The following is a 22239-nucleotide window of genomic DNA, read 5'->3' as shown; positions in this document are numbered from 1 at the left end:
CCTGGCCTTAGTGTAGTTGCTCGGCCTCCGACCGCAAGGCACTACGGAGGGTAGTGCGTACGGCCCAGTACATCACTGGGACTAAGCTGCCTGCCATCCAGGACCTGTACTCCAGGCGGTGTCAGAGGAAGGCCCGAAAAATTGTCGAAGACCCCAGCCACCCCAGTCATAGAATGTTCTCTCTACTACCGCATGGCAAGCGGTACCGGAGTGAAGGTCTAGGACAAAAAGGCTCCTCAACAGTTTTTACCCCCAAGCCATAAGACTCCTGAACAGGTAATCAAATGGCTACCCGGACTATTTGCATTGCGTGCCCCTCCCACCCCAGCCCCTCTTTTACGCTGTTGCTACTCTCTGTTTATCATAGTCACTTTAACTATACATTCATGTACATATGTACATACTACCTCAATTGGGCCGACCAGCCAGTGCTCCCGCACATTGGCTAACCGGGCTATCTGCATTGTGTCCCACCACCCGCCAACCCCTCTTTTATGCTACTGCTACTCTCTGTTCGTCATATATGCATAGTCACTTTAACCATACCTACATGTAGATACTACCTCAATCAGCCTGACTAACCGGTGTCTGTATGTAGCCTCGATACTTTCATAGCCTCGCTACTGTATATAACCACACTACTGTTTTTCACTGTCTTTTTACTGTTGTTTTTATTTCTTTACCTTTTTTGCACTATTGGTTAGAGCCTGTAAGTAAGCATTTCACTGTAGGGTCTACACCTGTTGTATTCGGGCACACGTGACAAATAAACTTTGATTTGATTAGTTACCTGAGAATTATGGAGGAACTCCTGGCCTTAGTGTAGTTACCTGGGAATGAAGGAGGAACTCCTGGCCCTAGTGTAGTTACCTGAGCAAGATGCGGAGGAACTCCTGGCCCTAGTGTAGTTACCTGAGCATGAAGGAGGAACTCCTGGCCCTAGTGTAGTTACCTGAGCAAGATGCGGAGGAACTCCTGGCCCTCTGCCTCCTCGTGCTTCAGTGACATAATGAGGTTCCCCAGACTGCTGCCTGTGCAGTAGTAGTTCATATGCTCCTGAAGAAGAGAGAGAGAAAGAGAGAGAGAGCGAGGGAGAGAGAGAGAGGCAGAGAGATAGAAAGAGGGGGAGAAAGGGATGGAGGAAGGAAGGGAGGGAGGGTCAGACAGACAGTGAATCATTACATAGTATGATGAGACAGTTTAAAGAAGTTACACACCTTCTAATAAGGTTTTACCGTCAATATTTCACAAATCTCCGTATAATTGGAGTCAATTATACGTTCATTTTCCAAATGACTGATTCCTAACTCTTAGTCATAACCCCAGAGCAGAATTAAGTCTGAAATAGGAAAAATCACTGGATGGAGAAGGACTAAAAGAGGGAAACACCCTTACAGAGAACACACACACACACGCACGTACACACATAAACACACACAGAACACACACATGCAGGCGCTTCCCCCCCTTCCCCCCCTACTCACACACCCACATTACTACTACTAGCCAAATAGGCCTTGACTCACCCTGCCCAGGAAGTGTTTGCGGTAGGCCCTGGCCGAGCTGTTACACTCCAGCCTGAAGCCAAACCCTCCCCCAGGGCTCATGCCCCCTCCGTCATCCTCCTCACAGAAGCTGCTCTCCGAGGAGGTGGGGGTGCCCGCAGGCGCCTCGGCATCCTCAATCCAGTAACCCCCAAACTGGGGCAGGATCACCTGCGGGTATGGGCTACCCTTCTCCAGAATCTGAGCCACAGAAACAAGGGACAAGGGGTTTATGTACCAAAACACCATGCACAAGAATAGGGCCATAGAAATAAATAAGAGCTTGGGATTTTGATCATAAATGTGTCTATAAATGTCCTTTGAGCCTTGTTTTACACTGACCACCAGTATTTGCATTACTACACGTGTGTGGGTGTGTGTGTGTGTATATGTATGCATACGTGGGTTTTGTGGTATTCATGCTTGTGTGTGCATAGTGTTTTGATCCAGCTGATATGATGGTATCAGAGCGCTGACTCACGTCCTCTATCCGCGGGTATGGGATGTAGTCATCCTGTCAGACAGAGAGAGGAGAGACACACAGATCATTAACCTTACAGGATGGTATAACTACAGCCCTGTTGAAATACTTTAGAGAAGGCCTTTTTTCTTCCTCCCTTCCTGAAAGAAATCCCCGATCTGAAAAGTCTGGGTAGGTGAAAGCTATGTGGCATAGAACCATAGCTTACACCTATCAATTTGTGTAAGATCAGTGATTGCTTCAAGAAAGGGAGGAAGGCAGGTGGTGTTTACCAGATATTCAAACAGAGCCTTGAACTACGTTACAACTGGGGCAGTCAGTCACCATAAAAAGCTTGAACACAGAAACACAGGGTGAACATGTATACGGTGACTTATTCTACAGAAGCAACTGATGGTCCAGTGAGTGACGCAACACAATGAAACAGCACAGATATCAAACAGGCAAACATTGATGGAGGAGTCTCCACCTTCTGACAGTCTCAGGGATACGGGATAGTCTCAGGATTGACTCTGTGAGCCCCTGGGTTCATCATTACGTCACTGTGGCTGGTGTATGACGTCTAAACATGCTGTGATGTGATGTTCACAGGGACGGACTGGGACCATTTCTAACACAGCGGACATTTTGTTTCTCTCGAGGCCCCCCACACCAGACCATTTTTTGAAACCTATTATTAGTATTATAATTGTGCACAACAACAACAACAAAAAATGTAGTCAGATGGACTAAAGATGGACCAGCCCATCTGGTACTTGCCAGAATTGCACTATTGCCAGTCCATCCTTGGATGTTTCCAATCAATCTCCATGCCTTTGCTTTACACTGTATATAGTCCCAGGAGATTGAGGGGAATAGCATTCATTACGAACAGCTGTTTGTTATTTTAAGTTAGCCTGGTTGAGGGGACCTAGTTAGGGGACCTGGTTAGGGGACCTGGTTGAGGGGACCTAGTTAAGGGGACCTGGTTGAGGGGACCTGGTTGAGGGGACCTGGTTAGGGGACCTGGTTGAGGGGACCTAGTTAAGGGGACCTGGTTTAGGGGAACTGGTTTAGGGGGACCTGGTTAGGGGACCTGGTTAAGGGGACCTGGTTGAGGGGACCTGGTTTAGGGGACCTGGTTTAGGGGGACCTGGTTTAGGGGACCTGGTTGAGGGGACCTGGTTGAGGGACCTGGTTAAGGGGACCTGGTTTAGGGGGACCTGGTTGAGGGGACCTGGTTTAGGGGACCTGGTTGAGGGGACCTGGTTTAGGGGACCTGGTTGAGGGGACCTGGTTGAGGGGGACCTGGTTGAGGGGACCTGGTTGAGGGGACCTGGTTGAGGGGGACCTGGTTGAGGGGACCTGGTTGAGGGGACCTGGTTGAGGGGGACCTGGTTGAGGGGACCTGGTTGAGGGGGACCTGGTTGAGGGGACCTGGTTTAGGGGGACCTGGTTGAGGGGACCTGGTTGAGGGGGACCTGGTTGAGGGGACCTGGTTTAGGGGGACCTGGTTGAGGGGACCTGGTTTAGGGGGACCTTAAGAGAGTGTTACAAGAGCGTGGTAGAGAGTGGTGAAACTACTCTAGGGGCTGACAGGGTTAACCTGGAGGATGACCACCACCACAATCAACCAAAGAAGGGATGGAAAATACTAATAAAGGAATACATTAATAAATAAATGAAGGAATGGACACAGAGGCAAGACACTGACGTGAGTGTGTGTGTGTGTGTTTCTCAGACCTTGCTTCTCTGCGAGTGGGGCTTCGTCTCCTCAGATTTAGGGACCTGGTTAGGGTCACGCATGTGGACAGAGGGTCACAAGGGTACAAAAACGATCATTCCTGACTTCGCAACACCCAAATCACTGTTAGAAAAAAGGGTTCCAAAAGGGTTCTTCGGCCGTCCCCATAGGAGAACCTTTTTGGTTCCTGGTATAACCCTTTTAGGGTTCCATGTAGAACCTTCTGTGGAAAGGATTCTTCATGGAACCCAAAAGGGTTATACCTGGAACCAAAAGGATTTTACCTGGAACCAAAAAGGGTTACTCAAAGGGTTCTCCTAAGGGGTGGGAACCATTCTAGGTTTTTTCCAAGAGTGTATTGTACATTCTTTGGGTAAACATCTGATAGGTGGAACCCAGGTCAAATATCTGCTTGGGTATGAGAAGTGTTTGCAAATATGCAGAGCATACATGACTGAAGTTGACACATCCTGAATTACACAATTACCAATCTACTGGAAAGACCTGTGGAGAAAGACTTCTGTGCATGTGGGAAGGCTCTGAAGCCTGAATCCTTACCACACACACAGATTCTCTCAAGTCTTTTACCAGACTTAATCATATCTCAATCATCCTTATCCCAACGTGGGAAGTCATTCTCCAGACTTAAACCACATCCTTATCCCTACTTTCCATTATTGATTTCAGTGGTCAACACACAGACGGGTCTAGCTATCTATCTATGCACTCTCTGCATGCGTTTGAATGGTCCCCATCCTCCAGTGATGCTTGTCTCCGGTTCAACACAGTGGCTCTGACATAACCTGGTCCCAGATCTGTTTGTGCTGTATTGACAATGACCATAGGAGTTGGCAATACAGCAGCATCAGATCAGGGACCAGGGTAGCTCAGACATGACAGACAGTGGAGGGGATGGGGGAACAGCTGTAGCTCAGTGGGGGACTAATTGTCAACACCGCTGGGTTAGATCAAAGCTAGGGGTCAGTCTTAATGCATCCATCTTTGATCCCTCTGAGACGGGCTCTGTGATCAACCATTCCAGATAGAGGCTTTTCAACTGCTCCACCATCGATTTCTCTCGTCTAGTTAGTAGTGCGGGTCGATGTGGCGCTGTGCTCTGTAAGGGACTGTTGGGACAGAGAGGGGTCTGGTAAGGACCGGCTCAGAGGTGGCAGCAGGCCAGTGTGGCCTCTGTCCTCACTCCTCCTGGCGCACTTGTCATCAAGCGCTATCGATCTCCTGTCCTCCTTCGCTCACTCCCGCTCTTTCAAAAGCTCTCCCACTGTCCCCAAATGGGCATTGCAGAGCTGCCACCACCACCACCCTCTTCCTGCCCCCATCCTGCCTAAAACCCCATTCACACAGAAGATCCCAGAACCCCACAGGCACAGTGCAGCAGAACAGGACAGAGAAGTCAATGGGTTTTTAGAGGGAGCTCGTTAACTTGGTCCGGTTTCGCTCATTACTCAATCAGGACCAGAGATTGGACCCGGTCGTCCCGGCTCCTCAAAATAAGGGCGGGCCGCGCTTCCCCTCCTATCTTCCGTGGCTTAATAATTTAACTACATTTAATGCTAAATTGTAATTATTTCGCCTCCATGGCCAATTTATTGCCTTACCTCCCTACTCCCTACTCTTCTACATTTGCACACACTGTACATAGATTTTTCTATTGTGTTATTGACTGTACGTTTGTTTATGTGTAACTCTGTGTTGTTTTTGTCGCACTGCTTTGCCTTATCTTGACCAGGCCGCAGTTGGAAATGAGAACTTGTTCTCAACTGGCCTACCTGGTTAAATAAAGGTAAAATAAATCAATAAATAACGGGGCCCTTCTGCTCGTTGGAGAGGACCCTTGAATAAAATCTCAGGAAGTGATGAACGTGTCGCGCTTTCATCACCACGTCCATGCCAGCAGCAGTGGGAACTTAGAGAGAAGAGAAGGAAGGAGAGAAGGAAGAGAAAGAGGAAGGAGAGAGGAGAAGGAGGAGTCTCACCTGCATCCTTTCCAGCATGTCGAAGAACTCGGCAGACTGAAACATACAGACAAACAGAGGTGATTATTTTACTACACTGGCATACAATTATAGTGAATGCAGTGATAATGTATCAAATTGTCCTGGACCAATCTGATCGCTATAAGTAGAGTGAACTGTATTTCCTAAATAAGTACAAAATTAAATCATGGTGGATATTTTCACTTAGGGTTAAATTTGCTATAGGTTGAGGTGTGGCTTTGTGATGTCCACAGTGTGAGATGGTTTAGGTGTGACCAAGGGGTTTCTGGGTATTTTCTATGGAAATGGAGGGAGATCTGGTCACTGAGGCTGCGTTCCAGGCTGACTACATTGAGATGTACAGTACAAGAGCTAACCACATCATGTGATATAGCAATCTGATGCCTGACTGGGCAGACATTGCAGTGTTAACAGTAGCAGTGTAGGGCAGTATTCAGTCTGCAATGTAGCCTTGAACATGACCTGAAACCTCTCAAACCCAGTAGTAGCTACAATTGTCACACCATGATCATCTCCCAGCTAGCAGCATTTCCACACTGGTTCCCAATAAAAGCTCAATGAGCTGAGACAGAGCAAGGAAGGAGAGTCCTACACCCTCTCACACCCATATGTGCAGAATATTATCCAAACACAGATAACCAAGCCCACTCCACTTCCTCAAAACAGTCACTCCAGAAAAATGAATGGGCTGTTGTTGTGCTCCTATGAAACTATACTAAAGTCAAAATATTACTGACAGGATGATGGGAAAAGAAGTACAGACAACTAAATATTGGTAGTACATGTAGTGCATTGTCATTATTGTAATAATCATCAAACAATTCAAATAACTAATGTCAATACGGGAACCACTCTGAGCTGAATGAGAGTGGGGATCAGGAAGTAAGCTTGTCATTAACACATGATCCCATTATGAGTAGCTGTCCAAGATTTCGACAAAAATATGATGACCTACTATTAATTACAATATATTTCCTTTCAAACATTTTTTTAATTAGGCCCTATGTTAATAGAAGATTAACAGGGATTGCAGGGACTCCTGAGTGGCGCAGCAGCATAAGGCTCTGCATCTCAGTACAAGAGGCGTCACTACAGTCCCTGGTTCAAATCCAGGCTGTATCACATCCGGCCGTGATTGGGAGTCCCATAGGGACTTGCGTCGTCCGGGTTTGGCCGGGGTCGGCCGTCATTGTAAATAAGAATTTGTTCTTAACTGACTTGCCTAATTAAATAAAAAATAAGCAGCTTTTCTGTGTGATCCTGCTTTCCCTATTCACAAACAACACAAGGGTGTGGGAAAATACCAGTCATTATAAATATTATAAATAAGTAAAGGATGAGTCAACAACATTATTTGAATATGAGAGTACAGAATATGAGCTTTAAAAATGTCATTGATTTTCACTTTAATAGGTGATGGACGAAAAACTCTACAAAGAAACAAGGCCTTGACAGTTTTTGACCTGATGAAGATCCATCTTGCATTAAAACGTTGTTTTATACAGTGTTGTCCTGGCCTTTTTGTGTCTTTATAATGAATGCCAGTCAATCAACAAACACATAGTTCTCTATGTGACAGTCAAATGTCATACTCAGGAAATATGCTAAAGACACAAAGAATGAGGACTACAGACTACAGAAAAGGATGTGGACTACAGAAAAAGGAGGACCGAGCACGCCTCCATTCTCATTGACGGGGCTGTAGTGGAGCAAGTTGAGAGCTTCAAGTTCCTTGGTGTCCACATCACCAACAAACTATCATGGTTGAAACACACCAAGACAGTTGTGAAGAGGGCACAACAATGCCTGTTCCCCCTCGGGAGACTGAAAAGATTTGGCATGGGTTCTCAGATCCTCAAAAAGTTATACAGCTGCACCATCGAGAGCATCCTGACTGGTTGCATCACCGCCTGGTATGGCAACTGCTCGGCCTCTGACCGCAAGGCACTACAGAGGGTAGTGCGTACGGCCCAGTACATCACTGGGGCCTAGCTTCCTCCGGTACCGGAGCGCCAAGTCTAGGTCATAAAGGCTTCTTAACAGTTTCTACCCCCAAACCATAAGACTCCTGAACAGTTAATCAAATGGATACCCAGACGATTTGCATTGTCCCCACCCCACCTCCCATTTATACGCTACTGCTACTCTCTGTTTATTATCCATGCATAGTCACTTTAACTCTACCTACATGTACATATTACCTCAATTACCTTGACTATGTACCGGTACCGCCTGTATATTGCCTCGCTACTGTTATTTTATTGTTGCTCCTTAATTATTTGTTATAGTTCTTTCTTTTTTTTCTTTCTTAAAACTGCATTGTTGGTTAAGGGCTTGTAAGTAAGCATTTCACTGTTGTATTCGCCACATGTGACAAATACAATTTGATTTGATGAGGAACACAATCAACTACATTGTTTGAATCACAGGTTTCAGGTTTCAAAGTTGGCAAATAGAGCACGCAGACTAAGGCAGCTAAAGCACAACCTAACCAGAAATACACGAGGCACCGGTAAAATGCATCTTTTCATACAGTGAGCCTAATGGCATTTAAATGTACTTTTTATGTCATATTCTATGCAGACACTAATGACAAAGCTAAACACAAATGCTTTGAAAAGTGTGAGCTTCAATGAGTCCCTCTGACATTAGTGCTGGCCTATCTACACAGGTACTGATAACCCCTTATCAACGCAGCCATTAAACCCACGGCATTACAGCGACCTGTTATATCATAGTCGAACACCACCAGCAATACCACTAAACACATCAAGACCTAGAAAACCCATGTCTTACCTTTAGATATACAACCTGGTACTCTGTAAACCAGGAAAAGGATCCATTTCAAAACATCTCGTTACTTTCCCGGGATATCCAATCCACCCCCGCTCAGGTGAACATGCTAATCCCACAGCTGTCAGTGCAGCGGGAGTTTTCGTTTAGTTATTCATTAACCTGCCACAGTGTCCCAAACCCACATAGCTAGTCCCACAGAGTCAACACAGAGAGGCAGGCTCACGTAGCCCTACAGATGGGCACTGTAACCTTGGTGATTCATCGTCGTCCCCCGTCTGAGGTGAGAGAACTGCTGAGGGCCACTGGGGGCTGTGGTGGGCCTCCTAGGGGCCAGACGGAGATCTATCAATCGGACGCCAATCAGAGAGGAACTGTGACGTGAGCGGAGCGTGGACAGGCTGAGAACCAAGGTGCAAAAGATCAGTCTGTTTGTCCTCCTCTGCCTCCAAGGCTGGCCCACTACAGAGTCTAGATGTAAAATACCAATCTATCGGTCTGTCTGTGCTGCTCGCTCTCTCTCTCTCTCTCTCTCTCTCTCCTCTCTCTAATCTCCCGGGGAAACCTGCTGCACCCCCGCTGTCCACACCAAGATTAGAGGGAAGGACTGGCACTGGGAGGATTCAAACACCACGGTCTGCGGGCACACAGCCCGTAACCCATATTCACTCACAGCACTAGTGCTGCTTTTCGAGTGTAACACCAGCATTCCACTAGTGTGTAATACCCACCCTGATGTAATGCTAGGGAAATGATGTTTCCATAGCTAGGGCTGACAGTGAGGACTTGTGAAGAGCAGAATTAACAACCTCTGCATAATCAAAACATGTGCTTAATGAGAAGGTGTTAAAGTTCCCAAGTTAGCCTTTGTTATGTAAATGCAGCTGAAAGGTATCAGTGGCCTGGCTTTGGCCCCAAGTGAGAGCAGGTCCACAGGGGCCATGGCGCATTGCGACACGGAAACAGAAGATGGAAACAGAAAAGTCTGAGCCTTTTGGGTAAAACACTGCCGTAAATCCATTGATGTACAATTGAATACACTTAAATGTAAAACCTGTCAAACTAAGTCTTACTTTCTGCAGATGTTATCACAGGTGCAGCGAAATGTTTGTGTTTCTAGCTCCAACAGTGCAGTGTGTCCCTAGTCTCATACTGTCAACAGCATAGACAAATGCATAAACACTTTTTCTCATTACAAACCTTTCATTCACACTGTTTTTGCCTGTGCAGATGTTTCTCTCAAAGCAAATGTACCAGTTGTCAGGTATTTACAAATGAAGCAGTCACACGGTATTGGAATGCGCTGTCAGTCCTCCTGTAGCACAACACCGCAATACACATTCTGGCTCCTCAGTCGGACTAGAAAAAACGGCATAAACAGCATAAACTGTTTCCTCGCTCTCTCTTCCTCTTCTTTCATGACCTGGTCTTCACCTCCTTCATTTCCTTTATATCTGCCTTAAACAACCCTTTCTTCAACAACCAAAAAAACCTCCCTCGTCCTTCACTTTGTCCTTGGAGAATGGGAGAACTTAGTGCTCTCTGCTACGTTCAGCTTTCTCTTATTTCATTCAAAGCCCCAAACAGGAATGTCAAGTACTGCTGTTCACTGACTAAGTGGAACAGGTCCTGCCTGTGTGTCTACCCACATTTACTTTCATCCTTATTCACTCTTCTAATTTGAACCTCTGCCTCTGGTTCAGGACAAGAAACTACGGAAAAAATTTTAATAAACTATTTACACACTTTAGTTTTGTCTTAGAATGAGTAAGGCTTGAGACTTGGGAGTGGTTCCTTATCAAAATGATTCATTATATAGCAACATGTGCACGCGAGCACACACACACACAAACACACACACACACACACACACACACACACACACACACACACACACACACACACACACACACACACACACACACACACACACACACACACACACACACACACACACACACACACACACACACACACACACACACACACACACACACACACACACACACACACACACGCAAAGGGCTCTATCAGAGAGGTGTCAGCCTGGCAGGATTGTAGGTAGGTCTGGAACAACAGCAAACATGCTATGCCACACCAGCTACTACCAGTAGCACAACCCCAGCGGGCTGAATTGGGTGCAGATGATGTCATTACAACCAGATGAGGTCATTGAATCGGCAAGCATAGAAATGGAGCACATAGAACAGATCTACTGCTTATCAAATTGGCTTTCAATGAGAATGACAGATCTATAACTCACATTTGAATGTGAATTTGTCGGGTCGGCCCACAGAAGCTACATGTACTGGACCTTTAAAGAGCGTCTGAATGCAGCGACGTGTTTCTCTGTTGCTCATTAAGAAAAACTAGACTTTAGTCTTGGGGGTGTGGTTCGATTTGGCAGTTACTGATGTTTGTCCCCCATGAGACATCATAGGAACAAAGACCATATTACTTCCTCAACATAGTCTGAAGGAATCTATGTAAGATTTAAAAATGTTGCACAAGGTGCTGTCTTGTGTGAACAAAGTCAGATCCGCTGCTCTGATGGGCAGGTCTGTCTCACATGTGTGTTCTGCGATGGGATTGAATAGAGCGCAATCACCTCAGATGTGTATCTCGTGTTAATGGTGTCATGACGTTGCCCTCTCTCTGGGAACAGGGAGCAACAGTTGACCCCCTCCCCCTTGCACCATCCCCCTACCTACCTCTCCCTACCCAGGCCCTGTGAAGGCAGTCGTAAAATTCTAAAGGAGAATGTCCTGCCGCATGGCCCAGTTGAGACAGAGAGGGGTTTCATAGAGAGACAAGGGAAATTCTTCCAACTCACAGAATTGGGGAACCGAACGACATTTATGTTCTGGAGAAGGTATAAAAGATCGGTGAAGAATCCAGCTACGAACTGGTCCGCTTGGTACAATTTTGTGATACTCATTGGAGACAATAGTACCATATTACCATACTAAGGTTTATATAATAACCTCAGCTATGGGACTTGCATCTAAATGGTTGTATACAATGATTTAATAAGATTAAAGCTATTTGGAATATGTTGAGAGGCTATGTACTGATGTTAATGTGATAGAATTGTATTTCTGTTCAAAGCTTAACTCAGTCATCGGCACGCCCCCAGGGACACAGACAAGACCTGGCGTCATGAGACAGCCTTTTTCTGTCATTCCGAATAAAACCCCCACCCAGGGTTACTTTCTTTAGACCAGGCCTCCACTCCATTACGAGTTGGCCAATAGGTTTGACCATACATTCTTCTACTGAACTTTAACCATACCACGTGGTTAAACTATCGATACAGAATAAGAACAAGTCTTTGATATTAAGTACTAGTCTGCAGCTAGAATTCGGTATCATTGAATGCGAAGACCGACGAAACATCCATTCTATAACAACGTTAATGAATGTCGCTTTGAAAGATCCATTCTAACCGAGAGAGAGAGAACGCGGACAAAAACTCTCCAACAGGACAAAAACTCTCCAACAAGGATCCCGACGACACACTGGGCGTAAATATATATATTGATTGCAATTATTCCCGAATGAGTGAGCGTTCATGTGCAAAGGTTTAGCATATCAATTGTTAATATTTATCAACTCTGTAGTGTCTTCTCAGCTTCCCTTTATGACCCTTTGTTTTAACAAGACACCAGCCATGCCGGTTTAGCCCACTAGGGCACATTTCTCTACCAATTCTTTGTGACGATAATTACTGTTTGTATGCTTTCTGTGAATTACTTAGTTTAGTAAATAAATGATTTTAAGACAATTTATGTATGGATGACTTTTAGTAAAGACTGGGTTCGTGCAGATACAACAATTTACGACGTTTGGAATGAGACGGACGCGAGGTAAAATACACCATTTGAACCAGAAGATAATCGGCCTATACTATAATATAATATATAATGTTATAATATAGGAAAGTTATATTAGGAAAATTATAACTTTGTAATCTGAATATTTTCCTTGGTGCCCCGATCTCCTAGTTAATTACAGTTAAACGATTAATCAGTTTAATCGTGTAATAATAATTACAGGGAGTTATTTTGATAAACATGTCTTCAGTTTAATGGTGCCCAAAGACACGACAATGGGCAAGTCACCATTGTCAAAATCAAAACCCCCCCAAGCGCCTCACGCAAAACTCAGGTTCAGACGAGACTGATTTTCTGAACAAAATTAGCCCATTTACACTTTGTAGTCAATTTTGAAACTAGATTAAATGTTCCACATAGGCTGTTTTCTATCAGAGAAGTTGTTTCTTTCCTTTTAGTTGCGCTTTAAATACCCAGTCAATATCATCACCCTGTGTAAATGACTGGTCAATCAAATCCTATTTTATTTGTTACGTACAGTACACAGTTTACAGCAGGTATAAAATGTGCAGCTAAATGCTAGTATGCTAGCTCCCTCAATAGTGCAGTACAATAATCAATAATAAACAAACAATTACAAGTAATAGAAGAGGTAGTATGCATAGTAACAGCCTCATGCTGTATGTACACAATAGGATATTGCGGTAGTGACACGTCCTGACCATAGTAAGCTGTTATTTTCTATGGTAGAGTAGGTCAGGGCGTGACAGGGGGGGTTTCTAGTTTGTTATGTTCTAGTTTTGTATTTCTATGTTGAGTTGTTCTAGTTTTGTATTTCTATGTTGGGCTTTGTTTGGGATGATCTCCAATTAGAGGCAGCTGGTCATCTTTGTCTCTAATTGAAGGTCATATTTAAGTTGGTGTTTGTCCCACCTGGGTTTGTGGGAGATTTGTTTCTGAGTTAGTGTATGTTTCTACTCTGCGTCACGGTTTGTTGTTTTTGTTTCGTTCAGTTTATTGTGTATGTATTGCAAAGTTTCACAGTGAAAATAAAATGTGGAACAACACACACGCTGCACTTTGGTCCGCTTCTCCTTACGACAACCGTGACAGGTAGGCCGTCATTGTAAATAAGAATTTGTTCTTAACTGACTTACCTAATTAAATAAAAAATACAGAAAAGATCATTGTTGAGCTCCCCATCTCTGTGCCATACGGATTCCCCCTCCCCTGCTTCACTCTTTCTTTATTTCTCTCTTTCTATTTCTCTGTATGCTACACTTTCTAATCCTTAACTCTCTCTTTCCTCTTCTCTCCCACTTCCTTGTTTATCTCTCGCCCTCCTCCTTGCAGACTAGAAAAGGGGGGCCAGCCTGTTTCGAGGTGATACTACACAGCATCCTTCACAGGAAACCATCTATTTCTCTTTTATCGTTTATTCAATCAACCTTTAAGAGCGGTCTATTTCTCATTTTGGGGCAGAATACATTTCAAGAGACTTATTATAATCAGAGAGTGCACAGATTCTTATGCTTTTTCACTTCAGACACTTGTTGTCAAACAGTATACACTCTCTCCCTATATATATATATATATATATATATATATATAGCATTGTCTATATATATATATATATATATATATATATATATATATATATATATATATATATATATATATAGACAGTGCGTTTGGAAAGGCCCTTCTCCCCCGATTGCTCAGTTTCGACGGGTGGCTAGCTCTAGGAAGAATCTTAGTGGTTCCAAACTTTTCCATTTAAGAATGATGGAGGCCACTTTGTTCTTGGGGACCTTCAATGCTGCAGAAATGATTTGGCACCCTTCCCCAGATCTGTTCCTCGACACAATCCTGTCTTGGAGCTCTACGGACAATTCCTTCGACCTCATGGCTTGGTTTTTGCTCTGACATGCACTGTCAACTTTGGGACCTTATATAGACAGGTGTGTGCCTTTCCAAATCATGTCCAATCAATAAAATGTACCCCAGGTGGACTCCAAGTCATCTCAAGGATGATCAATGGAAACAGGATGCACCTGAGCTCAATTTCGAGTCTCATAGCAAAGGGTCTGAATACTTATGTAAATAAGGTATTTCTGTTTTTTTGGGGAAAAAAGGTTTTTGGTTTGTCATTATGGGGTATTGTGTGTTGATTAATGAGGTAAAAAAAACGATTTAATACATTTTTGAATAAGGCTGTAACGTAACAAAATGTGGAAAAAGGGAAGGGGTCTGAATACTTACCGAATGCATTGTATATTTTTTAAATATTTTTATTTCACCTTTATTTAACCAGGTAGGCCAGTTGAAAACAAGTTCTCATTTACAACTGCGACCTGGCCAAGATAAAGCAAAGCAGTGCGACACAAACAACATATACAGTGTGTGCAAATGTAGTAAGATTAGGGAGGTAAAGCAATAAATAGGCCATAGTGGCAAAATAATTACAATTTAGCATTAACCCTGGAGTGATAGATGAGCAGAAGATGAATGTGCAAGTAGAGATACTGGGGTGCAAAGGAGCAAAAAATAAATAACAATATGGGGATGAGGTAGTTGGGTGGGCTATTTACAGATGGGCTGTGTACAGCTGCAGTGATCGGTAAGCTGCTCTGACAGCTGATGCTTAAAGTTAGTGAGGGAGATATAAGACTCCAGCTTCAGTGATTTTTGCAATTCGTTCCAGTCATTGGCAACAGAGAACTGGAAGGAAAAGCGGCCAAAGAGGAGTTGGCTTTGGGGATGACCAGTGAAATATACCTGCTGGAGCGTGTGCTACGGGTGGGTGCTGCTATGGTGACCAGTGAGCTGAGATAAGGCGGGGCTTTACCTAGCAAAGACTTATAGATGACCTGGAGCCAGTGGGTTTGGCGACAAATATGAAGCGAGGGCCAGCCAATGGTAGCAGTGGTGGGTGGTATATGGGGCTTTGGTGACAAAACGGATGGCACTGTGATAGACTACATCCAATTTGCTGAGTAGAGTGTTGGAGGCTATTTTGTAAATGACATCGCCGAAGTCAAGGATCGGTAGGATTTACTGAGTGAAGGATGAGTGAAGGATGCTTTGTTGCGAAATAGGAAGCCGATTCTAGATGTAATTTTGGATTGGAGATGCTCAATGTGAGTCTGGAAGGAGAGTTTACAGTCTAACCAGATATATATATATACTGTATAGAAATAAATATAGAAATAAAGGCCCTATATTAAAATAGTCCACAGAAAGACAAGTGTTGGATCTTATTGAACCTGGCAGCTCTCTCTGCCTCTTTCTACACTCCAGAATGACCTCTAAAGAGTTACCCTCTATGAACAGTGAATGAAGCCCATCCAGGCCACACAGAGCTGACTCACTATGCGTCATACACACTATTCCTTTTATAGTGCACAACTTTTGGCAAGGCTCTGATCAAAAGTTGTGCACTATTTAGGGAATAGGATGCCATTTGGGACACAGAGGAGTCTGCTCCCAGGCCCAGTCAGTGGGACGATCTGTCTGCCACTGACTAAGCTACCTTGTTCCTGTGACGATTGCAACACTAATAGAATACATGTAAATGCTACCGTGGTTCCTCTCAGAGGTGTTCTGATTGGCCAGGTTCAGTGCACTGACATCATTTTCAGTTTTTCCCACTATTGCACAAAGCCAAACAATACCATGCTCACTTGGGTATTTACTTCCACACTGTCCTATCCAGCACGGTTCCAGCAACTATGGTGGATGGGTAACCAAGCCAGCTTGGCTCGGTAGTGTGAAAATAGTACGATGAGTGAGACGGGCACAAGGTGCTACGTGTCCTACCTTCATGGTGGGCGGGGCGGTGCGGGGGGGCGAGGGGGGGCAATCTCCCAAGGGCACGTTGGAGATGGTCAGCAGTTCCTGCTTCCTGGAACACATCAAACACAACAAAGAATATTATAATAAGGCATCATGTCACATACAGAGGATGCAGAGGCACAATGAAAGTACACAGGACGGATGCTGCATCACATCTCACCCTACTTCACTGAGATGCTAGGGTGGGAGGTAGATGGGAGAAATGTCATTCCCCTAGACTGTGCAGCAGCTGGTTGGGCCAGGCCTATTTATAGTCCATGTATATAACGTTGGCTCAGAGTTTCTACTCCAGTCATGTGGTCAGGAAAACCCCCAAACCCTACTCATACTCCTAGAAGGAGAGAAAGGCTGCCTGGCTCTTAGACTAAAGACTAGATCTCCAACATATCCAGCCAACTGAAGTAGTGGGTGTCCAGTGAGTTTGTAGGGCTTGTATCTCTCTCTCTCTCTCTCTCTCCCTCTCTCTCCCTCTCTCTCTCTCTCTCCCCCCGTGACAAATAAAGTTTGGCTTGATTTATTTTTAAACAGTTGGAGTATAACAGACTGCAATAAACACACACTCTCTCTCTCTCTCGACAAATAAAGTCTGATTTGATTTATCTTGAAACAGTTGTAGTATAACCGACTGCAATAAACACACACTCTCTCTCTCTCTCTCTCTGTCTCTCTGTCTCTCTCTCTCTCTCTCTCTCTCTCCCATCTCTCTCTCTCTCTCCCCATCTCTCTCTCTCTCTCTCTGTCTCTCTGTCTCTCTCTCTCTCTCCCCATCTCTCTCTCTCTCTCCCCATCTCTCTCTCTCTCTCTCCCCATCTCTCTCTCTCTCTCCCCATCTCTCTCGCTCTCTCTCCATCTCTCTCGCTCTCTCTCCATCTCTCTCTCTCTCTCCCCATCTCTCTCTCTCTCTCTTTGGGAGAAGAGGTCTGTGGAGAGTGAATGTAGTAGCCGAGAGGCCCAATAATGACTCACAATCAGATGCTCAGTGACCAGCTGAGGTGGTTGTTGAGAGGCCCCCAGGGGAGTCCGGGGGCTGAGAATGATCACACATTAAGAGGTGTTCACTTATCAAGAGGAGACAGAGTGGGGATTCAGAGGTTGATGTGAGAGGCGAGACACACAGGTTTGTAATTAGTAACATTCTCTTGACAGAGTTATTAAGACGGTTATCGAACACTGGATTTCATTCCCAGCCTCTGTTTTCCCCTCTCGTGTGTCAAGTCAGTGTGGTCCAAGCCTTAATGTGGACTGGAGAGACCACACTCATTTAGTTTATTGCAGTAGGTTATACTTCAACTGTTTATACTTACATTTCCCTCACTAACTTTAAACATCAGCTATCTGAGCAGCTACCCGATCGCTGCAGCTGTATATAGCCCATCTGTAAATAGCCCACCCAATCTACCTACCTCATCCCCATATTGTTTTTATTTACTTTTCTGCTCTTTTGCACACCAGTATTTGTACATCACCATCTGCTCATCTATCACTCCAGTGTTAATTTGCTAAATTGTAATTACTTCGCTACTATGGCCTATTTATTGCCTTACCTCCTCACGCCATTTGCACACAATGTATATAGACTTTCTTTTTTTTCTATTGTGTTATTGACTGTATGCTTGTTTATTCCATGTGTAACTCTGTGTTGTTGTTTGTGTCGCACTGCTTTGCTTTATCTTGTCCAGGTCGCAGTTGTAAATGAGAACTTGTTTTCTACTAGCTTACCTGGTTAAATAAACGTGCATTTTTTTATATATATTTTTTTAAATAGATAAATAGAAACATTTGAGTTAAGAAAATATTTACTAAATAAACTAACGGAGAAAAAAGTAACACAATAAAATATCAATAACAAGGCTATATATACAGGGGGTACCGGTACCGAGTCAATGTGCGGGGGTACAGGTTTATCGAGGTAATTGAGGTAATATGTACATGTAGGTAGGGGTAAAGTGACTATGCATAGATAATAAACAGAGAGTAGCAGGAGCGTAAATAAAAAGGGAGGATTTTGGTCAATGCAAATAGTTCGGGTAGCCATTTGATTAGCTGCTCAGAAATCTTATGGCTTGGGGGTAGAATCTGTAATAAGGAGCTTTTTGGACCTAGACTTGGCGCTCCGGTACCGCTTGCCATGCGGTAGCAGTCTATGACTAGGGTGGCTGGAGTCTTTGGCATTTTCTTGGGCCTTCCTCTGATACCGCCTGGTATAGAGGTCCTGGATGGCAGGAAGCTTGGCCCCAGTGATGTACTGGGCTGTACGCACTACCCTCTGTAGAGCCTTGCGGTCGAATGCCGAGCAGTTGCCATACCAGATGGTGATGCAACCAGTCAGGATGCTCTCGATGATGCAGCTGTATAACTTTTTGAGGATCTGAGGACCCATGATAAATATTTTCAGTCTCCTGAGGGGGAATACGCATTGTTGTGTCCTCTCTACGACTGTCTTGGTGTGTTTCAACCATGATAGTTTGTTGGTGATGTGGACACCAAGGAACTTGAAGCTCTCAACCTGCTCCACTACAGCCCAGTCAATGAGAATGGGGGCGTGCTCAGCCCTTCTTTTCTTGTAGTCCACGATCATCTCCTTAGTCTTGATCAAGTTGAGGGAGACGTTGTTGTCCTGGCACCACACTGCCAGGTCTCTGACCTCCTCCCTCTAGGCTCTCTCATCATTGTCGGTGATCAGGCTGACCACTGTTGTGTCGTCTGCAAACTTAATGATGGTGTTGGTGTTGTGCTTGTTCACACAGTCGTGGGTGAACAGGAAGTACAGGAGGGGAATAAGAACACACCCCTGAGGGGCCCCTGTGTTGAGGATGAGTGTGGTGGATGTATTGTTACCTATCCTTACCACCTGAGGGTGGCCCGTCAGGAAGTCCAGGATCCAGTTGCAGAGGGAGGTGTTTAGTCCCAGGGTCCTTAGCTTAGTGATGAGCTTTGAGGGCACTATGGTGTTGAACGCTGAGCTGTAGTCAATGAACAGCATTCTCATGTAGGTGTTCCTTTTGTCCAGGTGGGAAAGGGCAGTGTGTAGTGCAATAGAGATTCCATCATCTGTGGATCTGTTGGGGCGGTGTTTGAAATTGGAGTGGGTCTAGGGTTTCCTGGATGATGGTGTTGATGGTGTTGATGTGACCAGCCGTTCAAAGCACTTCATGGCTACAGACGTGAGTGCTACTTGTCGGTAGTCATTTAGGCAGGTTGCATTGGTGTCCTTGGGCACAGGGACTATGCTGGTCTGCTTGAAACAGGGACAGGTTGGGGACAGGTTGAAAATGTCAGTGAAGACACTTGCCAGTTGGTCAGCGCATGCTCCGAGTACACGTCCTGGTAATCCATATGTCCCTGCGGCTTTGTGAATGTTGACTGGTATAAAGGTCTTACCCACATCGGCTACGGAGAGCGTGATCACACAGTCGTCCGGAACAGCTGGTGCTCTCATGCATGCTTCAGTGTTGCTTCCCCCGAAGCGCACATAGAAGTAATTTAGCTCGTCTGGTAGGTTCGTGTTCTGCCTTGGCGATGCACAGAAAACCCAGCAAACTGTATTATCCATGTCGTCGTTCAGCCACAACTCAGTGAAACATAAGATAATACAGTTTTTAATGTCCCGTTGGTAGGATAGTCTCGAACGGAGCTCATCCTGTTTATTCTCCGATGATTGCACGTTGGCCAATAGGACAGATGGTAGAGGCGGGTTACCCGCTTACCGACAAATTCTCACAAGGCACCCTGTATTGGCGTCTCTTCATGGAAATGACAGGGATTTGAGCCTGGTCCGGCATCAGCAGTAAATCCTTCGCGTCTGACTCATTAAATAAAAAAACTTTGTCCAGTTCGAGGTGAGTAATCGCTGGTCTGATATCCAGAAGTTATTTTAAGTCATAAGAGACGGTGGCAGAAACATTAAGTACAAAATAAGTGACAAACAACGCAAAAAAACACACAAAATAGCAAAATAGGTTAGGAGTAAAATGGCAACCATCCCCTATGGTGCCATTCCTTAGCTAGCAGCTAAAATAAATGGTAAAAAATAATATAGAATTAAGATAACAACACATGCAAAAGGTTTGTAGGACATTCTTCACTAATATCAGTACTCAATATCAATACCAGAAGAAACTTGATGGGAAGAAAAACCTCAAAAGCACAATGACAACATCATCAAAAGGCTAATGTATTGCAGGAGGAAATTCTACCTGAGATCAATAGTGGATATCAATATCAGAGAGATACATAACATGCAGTACTTTAACTCCATCTGCTTCACAGTAAGTGGAACAAGGAGGCCAACGTGCAACTTATTTCTCTGGTATTTGGGAAGTAATTCAGCCGTCTCGCCATTGGATAATGTAATAGCTTCAATGTGTGAAAGTAGCATGCTCACGCCACAGTGTTCAAAGGAAACAAGAGAACACTTGACTGCATTCGACTGCTGATCTTCCCATTCTGAAAGAGAAACATGCTGCAAAGAATAGCCAGCTCTGGCTCCTTCTCTCTTTCTCTCAATCCCTCTCTCCTTTTCTTTCTTCCTCTGAATTCCTCTCCTTTTCTCTCACTCTCTCACTCCCTCACTCTTTTTCTTCCTTCCTCTGAATCCCTCTCCTTTTCTCTCACTCTCTCTTTTTCTCACTCCCTCTCTCTTTTTATTTCTTCCTCTGAATCCCTCTCTTTCTCGTCTTTCTCTTACTTCTTCTCTTCCTCGTTCTCTCACTCCCTCTCCTCCTCTCTCCCCTTTGTTCTTTGAGCTGTTAGTATGAGCACAGGGCCCGGTGTGCCGAGTGCTGGAAACAAGTGGTCATGCCCCAGACTTTGCCTTCCATTGGCCCAGCCACCCCAGGCTTCTCCAATGCTTTCCATAGGGTCAGCCCTAAGTACCAACACAATGTAGCACTGTCTCTAGCTGTCGCTAGCAGTTAACACTGAGCCAATGGTGGACACAAACTAAACAGAGTACAAGTACAAGCAGGAGAAGTTGGCTTCCTTCCCCCATTTACGCAGTTGACTGAGATACACAGAGTGTACATAGCAACTGCTACAGCTCCAGAGAAACATATTATTAGAAAATGTCAATTTCCAGACTCCAAACTTTTGTAGCTCAGAGCTGACCTGAGTGGAAAACTTTGTTCAGACCCTTGCCCCTGGGGCTGGTCACTGTCGTCTGGGCCTAGCTTTAATAACAGCAGTGGCGGTTCTAGACCATTTCAACTGGGGGGGCCAAGCTGGGGCCAGTTGTACTGTTAGAGTGGCCAGTTACATTAGACGTTATTGTTGTCATATTGTTTTCTTCACTGCATTGCAGCCCCCCCCCCCCCCCAGAACCGCTAGTGATTAACAGCCAAGTCTCAACATACACACACACAGCTCCCAGACAGAAACAGTGTGTGTGTGTGTGAGACAGTGTGTGTGTGTGTGTGTGAGACAGTGTGTGAGAGACAGTGGTGGCGTAGTCTTTCCTTGCTGCCTGTCTCGGTGGTACTAATGAAACAGCTCCTGCGTCACCGTGAATGGCTCTCTCTCTCCGGGAGGGGTGGAGAGAAGGAGGGAGACGCAGCATGACAAAGGAAAACAGAAGGGAGGGAGAGAGAGAGAGAGAGAGAGAGAGAGAGAGAGAGAGAGAGAGAGAGAGAGAGAGAGAGAGAGAGAGAGAGAGAGAGAGAGAGAGAGAGAGAGGCCTGATAGTGAATGGCCTGATAGTGAATGGGAAGGTTAAAGCTAGAGATTCTTTTGAGCTCTAACACTTTGACAACCACACACACACACACATACACACGAACGAATGCAGACACACACAAACCAGACAATGAATAAAAGTGTGTGGACTCAGGCCTCCCGAGTGGCGCAGCGGTCTAAGGCACTGCATCGCAGTGCTAGCTGCGTTACTACAAACCATGGATTGATACCGGGCTGTGTTGCAGCCGGCCGTGACCGGGAGACCCATGAGCCGACACACAATTAGCACAGCGTTGTCCGGGTTAGGGAGGGTTTGGCCGGC

The 22239-nt window shown here is 45.0% G+C and overlaps 1 protein-coding gene across 9 annotated transcripts in view; it reads right to left on the bottom strand.

Moving 5' to 3' along the window:
- The window catches only part of LOC106612653 (rap1 GTPase-activating protein 2), a 94314-nt gene that overhangs the window by 19799 nt on the left and 52276 nt on the right, over nt 1-22239 (bottom strand). For 3 of the 9 annotated variants that reach the window (XM_014214031.3, XM_014214029.3, XM_014214027.3), the window contains 6 exons: nt 16212-16296; nt 5746-5781; nt 3748-3792; nt 2026-2058; nt 1527-1745; nt 953-1056 (listed from right to left, as the gene is read on the bottom strand). In XM_014214031.3, coding sequence (XP_014069506.1) covers nt 953-1056; nt 1527-1745; nt 2026-2058; nt 3748-3792; nt 5746-5781; nt 16212-16296 — 522 coding nt within the window. Of the gene's footprint in view, nt 1-952; nt 1057-1526; nt 1746-2025; nt 2059-3747; nt 3793-5745; nt 5782-8562; nt 9091-9759; nt 10198-16211; nt 16297-22239 lie in introns of those variants that run through there. The other 6 variants (XM_045724417.2, XM_014214028.3, XM_014214034.3 and 3 more) reach the window with 5 other exon arrangements.

The sequence above is a fragment of the Salmo salar genome, chromosome 09 (assembly GCF_965601325.2).
Source record: "Salmo salar chromosome 09, fSalSal1, whole genome shotgun sequence".
Lineage (NCBI taxonomy): Eukaryota > Metazoa > Chordata > Actinopteri > Salmoniformes > Salmonidae > Salmo > Salmo salar.
Note: the sequence above shows the minus strand (reverse complement) of the source record. Positions and strands in the feature narration are given on the sequence as shown.